Source organism: Zosterops lateralis (assembly GCF_965231275.1).
Source record: "Zosterops lateralis genome assembly, chromosome: 26".
Taxonomy (NCBI): domain Eukaryota; kingdom Metazoa; phylum Chordata; class Aves; order Passeriformes; family Zosteropidae; genus Zosterops; species Zosterops lateralis.
In genome coordinates, this window is record NC_139786.1 from 3,811,909 (window position 1) to 3,816,872 (window position 4,964).

Here is a 4,964-nt window from a genome sequence, read left to right on the forward strand (position 1 = left end):
CATGGACCAGGACTGATGTGCTCAGCCCCTCTGCCCCTTTTATATCCTTCCCGATTCCCCTGCCAGACTTACATCAATAGGCCTGGACAAACATTATGAAATTTGGCAAAGTTCCCCATCAACATCTGACAGCAGGACAATGGGCCTGAGCACTCCAGCTGCAGAGGTCACTGCTGTGGGGCTGTGCCACCTCCTGGTGCTGCCAGGGCAGATAAAGAATGGGATTAGATTGCTTTGATTCTTCCAAGTGTTGTTTCCATGTTTGTGTCACCCCTGGTGGCACCGCAGGGTCCCAGGGCTGAACTGGGTGACCTTGTGCTGTCCTTGAGCCCTTCCCCGGGGGGTGGCACTGCCAAAGCCAGGCTTTGGGCTCTGCCAGGCTGGGGTGTCCTTGGTGGGGCCGTCCCAAGGCAGGGCTGAGTGGGGCTCTGGCTCCAGCCCTGGGAGTGTTGGAGGCTCTGGGATCTGGGCTCATTCACTGGCACAGAGGGGCCTGGGTGGTCTGAGCTGTGTCTTGCCCACCCAGCTGAATCACATCAGACAAGCAGAGGAAGTTTGTTTGTTTGAGGTTAACCTCTACATGGGACACCCCAGAAGATGGGGCAGGGTAATTTTCCTTTCCCATTTATCCCCACCTCTTCCCGCTCAGCTCTTTCCCAAACTGAGACACGCCCGTGATGCCGAGCAGTCCCACTTCTCCTGAAGTGAACCTCCATCAGCTGAATGCCTCAAAATATCCTGCCCACATTTCTATTTTCATCTCCTGTCCAGGTGGAGACTCCAAGTCTGTGGGATCTGGGCTCACTCGCTGGCACAGTGGGGCCTGGGTGGTCTGAGCTGTGTCTTGCCCACCCAGCTGAGCTGGGGTCTCCTCAGGGAAGCAGACAGGAGGAACCCCATCAATAAAGAAGAACCACATCGGTTTTTACTAAGTCATTCTCCACCTGATAAAGAAAATTTCTTCTGTAAGAAGCATTGTTTTCTTCATCCTCATTCCCTAACACCCATGGTCCTGACACCCATGGTCACAAGAACAAGTGGGAGGACAACGCAGCAGAACCTGATTCTGATTCACTTTGTTTCCACCAACCCACAGAGACCAAACCCTTGCGCCACACATTTGTTTTGGCAGTGCCAACATCTCTCTAAGGACTCAAGGATACCACAAGTTCACACACTTCAGCCTTCGGTGCCTGCGCAGTCGCCAGTGGGGACAAAAAGCTGTTGTTAAAAACAACATTTGGACAATCAAAGCAATCTAATCCCATTCTTTATCTGCTCTTGTAGAACCAGGACATGGCACAGCCCCACACCAGTGACCCCTCCATCCGGGGAGCTCAGGACCATTGTCCTGCTGTCAGATTTGTTGACGGGGATCTTTGCCAAATTTCATAATGTTTGTCCAGACCTACTGATGTAAATCTGGCAGGTAAATCAGGAAGGATATAAAAGCGAGAGAGGAGCTGAGCGCATCAGTCCTGGTCCACGATGGCCAAGCTCACTCTGCTCACCGGTGAGTGCTGCTGCAGCCTGGAGCTCTGTGCCCTCCTGCCCAGGGCTGGGGGCTGTGCCACTGTCACTGCTGCTGCTGCAGGGGCTGGGGGGATGAAAATGCTGCTCTCCCTTTTCTGTCCAAGGTTTCACAATTTCCTTTGGGGAGGGAAATTTCTCCTCTTTACTGCTGCTGCTTTTGGGGATCTGTTCTGCTTTGGACATGGACAGAGTTGATGGCAGGGCAGAATTGAAATGTGCTTTGTAACTTACACCTAAAAATCAAATGGCTGCTTTGGTACCTCCTTGATCCCATTTCAATGCTTCTACCTGAAATGCTTGGACAAATTTTAGCCTCTTGTCTAGAATGTCTCACCTGCTTTCTCTCGGGAGCAGAGTGTTTGCACTTGTGAGAGCACAGAGTGACGGTTTGTTGTCCCCTTGTCCCCAGGCCTGGCGCTGCTGCTGCTGAACGCCCACCTCGGTAGGTGCCGCGGGCCCCGAGCAGCCGGAGCAGGAGCTCAGGGCCGGGCCCGTGCGGGGCACAGAGCCCGGGGCAGGAGCCCAGGGGCAGCGGGGGCAGCTGAAGGGCCCCTCTGATGTTGTGGAAGGGCTCCAGCTCGATTTGTGGTGCCCTTTCCTGGAGCTGCTGCCCCTGTCGTGCCCCGGGCGCTGCCCTGGGGATGCTGTGCCCGAGGGGCCGCGCTGTGCCCGGGGCACGGCAGCCCCTCCATGCCCGCGCTGTCCCCGCAGGCTCTGCCAATGTGCTCACCTGTTACTTCACCAACTGGGCCCAGTACCGGCCAGGTGAGGGCAGATACACCCCTGACAACATCGACCCAAACCTGTGCAACCACCTGATCTACGCCTTTGCCGGCATGAACAACAACGAGATCACCACCTACGAGTGGAACGACGAGACCCTCTACAAGTCCTTCAACGGCCTCAAGAACCAGTGAGTGCCAGGGGCCTCGGGCACGGCTGCTGTTCCCTCTGGGGCCGGGCAGGGCAGGGCAGGGCAGGGTGACAGCCCCATCCCCTGAGCTTGGGGACTCTGGCTCTGGGTCTGTCCCTTGACCCTTGGCCTTTCCCACCAAAAGGACCCGGCCTCAAAGGTCATGGTGGCACCAAACCCTTGGGGTCACTCTGGTGTCTGTCCTTCCTTGCAGGAACAGAAACCTGAAGACCCTGCTGGCCATTGGAGGATGGAATTTCGGCACACAGAAGTGAGTTCAAACCAGCTCTTTCCAATAATGATACACGGAAATGGAGGGAAAGGAGGAAGAAGCTCCATTCCAACTCCCAACTCTGTCATGCTCTGCCTGCCCAGGTTCACCACCATGGTTTCCACACCCCAGAACCGCCAGACCTTCATCAACTCCGTGGTCAGGTTCCTGCGGCAGTACGGGTTTGATGGGCTGGACCTGGACTGGGAATACCCCGGCTCCAGGGGCAGCCCCGCCCAGGACAAGGCTCTCTTCACCGTCCTGGTCAAGGTGGGCTTGGCTCCAGGCCTGTGAGCCCTGGGAGGATTCAAAGCCCCATCCCAGAGCCCCCGGGTGATTCCTGTCCCTTGGATCCCCCAGGAACTGCTGGAGGCCTTTGAGCAGGAGGCCAAACAGAGCAACCAGCCCCGGCTCATGGTCACCGCCGCTGTGGCTGCCGGACTTTCCACCATCCAGGCTGGCTATGAGATCGCTGAGCTGGGCAAGTGAGTGGCAGGTCTGGGGTCACTGGTGGGACTGGGGTGGGCTCCTGGCAGTGGAAGCTGCAGAGCCCCCGAGGGAGCCCCACGTGCAGGGGCTGTGGGGGTGACTGGGCACCCTCAGCTCTCTCTGGTGCCTCAGGTGAGGACACAGCCCCGCTGCCCACAGGTACCTGGATTACATCCACGTCATGACCTACGACTTCCACGGGCCCTGGGACGGCTCCACAGGCGAGAACAGCCCCCTGTTCAGCAGCAGCAGCACCCTCAGTGTTGTGAGTGTCTTTGGGGCCCCTGGCCCGGGGCTCCTCTCCCCTCAGCACATCCCACCCCACGCCTGAGCCCTGCTGGCTTTTCCAGGAGTACGCCATGAACTACTGGAAGAACAACGGTGCCCCAGCTGAGAAGCTGCTGGTGGGATTCCCAACCTACGGGAAAACGTTCACCCTGCAGAGCCCCTCCAACCACGGCATCGGAGCCCCAAGCTCGGGGCCCGGCCCCGCGGGGCCCTACACCAGGGAGGCCGGGCTCCTGGCTTACTACGAGGTGTGTGTGGGGCTCTGCCCTGGCACTGCCCGGGGGCCCAGACACTGCTGGGGCTTCCCAGCACGGAATTCCTGACCTGCTCCCATTCCCACTGCTCTTTTTCCCAGATCTGCACCTTCCTGAGCTCCGGAGCCACCCAGGCCTGGGATGCCTCTGAGGACGTTCCCTACGCCTACAAGGGCAACGAATGGATCGGCTACGACAACGTCAAGAGCTTTGAACTCAAGGTCTGGGGGCAGCGGGGCCGCGCTGGGCCGGGGCCGGAGCCTCCTGTGGGATCAGCTCCTCCTGGGGCTCAGCGGGATTTCCCTCCCCACAGGTGGATTGGCTGAAGAAGAACAACTTTGGCGGGGCCATGGTCTGGACCATCGACCTGGACGACTTCACTGGCACCTTCTGCCACCAGGGCAAATACCCCCTGATCTCCAGCCTGAAGAAGGGCCTGGGGCTGTGAATGTGCCGTGAGTGACACGGGGAGGGACACGGGGGCTGTGCCCAAAGCTGGGAACGCCCTGGGGCCGTGCAAAGGGGGACAGGGAGGATTGGGGGCATCACAAACATCATCCCTTCCCCAAGGAAAACCCTGCTCTCTTTTCAGGCTGCCAGAGCTGTGCAGAGTGCAGTCCTCACGTCCCTGCGGCTGCTGGAGGAGCTGCAGTGTCAGTGGTGGGGACTGGCCCTGGAGATCCCCATCCCCTTCCAGCCCAGTGATCCCTCTGATCCCATTGCCCACCAGTGATCCCATTGCCCACCAGTGATCCCTCTGACCCCATTGCACACAATCAGAATCATTCAATAAATCTTTATGCAAAACCAGCAACTTTGTGTCTCGTCAGTCCTTTATATTTTGATGCTCCAAGATTCTCTGGTGTTTATTATGGTCAGGGAAGACCCTGAATACACAGTCTGTATTTTAACGAGCTGTAACAGGATATTTCCAAAGGATTTCTTCCAGTGCCAGTAGGGCAGATGTTGAGAGGGAAAAAAATATCAGAAGGCACAGGGAAGGTCCTGAAAGAGGACGGGGAGAAGGATCACAGTGACACAAATGGGACAGTGGCTCCTCACCCAGCCCTTTTCCAGCTTATTTAGCCAGGAAAAAGATTCTCATCTTGGCAAAGTCATATTTCCAAAGGGACCATCTGAAAACTCCCCAGCGCTGGTGCCCTGGCTCAGGGGCTGCTGTAGGAATTCCTCCCTTCAGGAATAGTTTAGCTGAGCA

The 4,964-nt window shown here is 57.5% G+C and overlaps 1 protein-coding gene across 1 annotated transcript; it reads left to right on the forward strand.

The window, feature by feature from the left end:
• The first annotated feature begins 1,397 nt into the window (after positions 1 to 1,397).
• Positions 1,398 to 4,455, forward strand: LOC310919194 (acidic mammalian chitinase-like). Its single transcript, XM_083878427.1, has 11 exons — positions 1,398 to 1,513; positions 1,943 to 1,975; positions 2,245 to 2,446; positions 2,661 to 2,717; positions 2,822 to 2,987; positions 3,078 to 3,202; positions 3,366 to 3,471; positions 3,557 to 3,742; positions 3,850 to 3,969; positions 4,062 to 4,203; positions 4,341 to 4,455. The coding sequence occupies exons 1-10, from the start codon at positions 1,489 to 1,491 to the stop codon at positions 4,194 to 4,196; spliced, it is 1,155 nt and encodes a 384-aa protein (XP_083734553.1). The 5' UTR covers positions 1,398 to 1,488; the 3' UTR covers positions 4,197 to 4,203; positions 4,341 to 4,455.
• Positions 4,456 to 4,964: the final 509 nt, after the last annotated feature.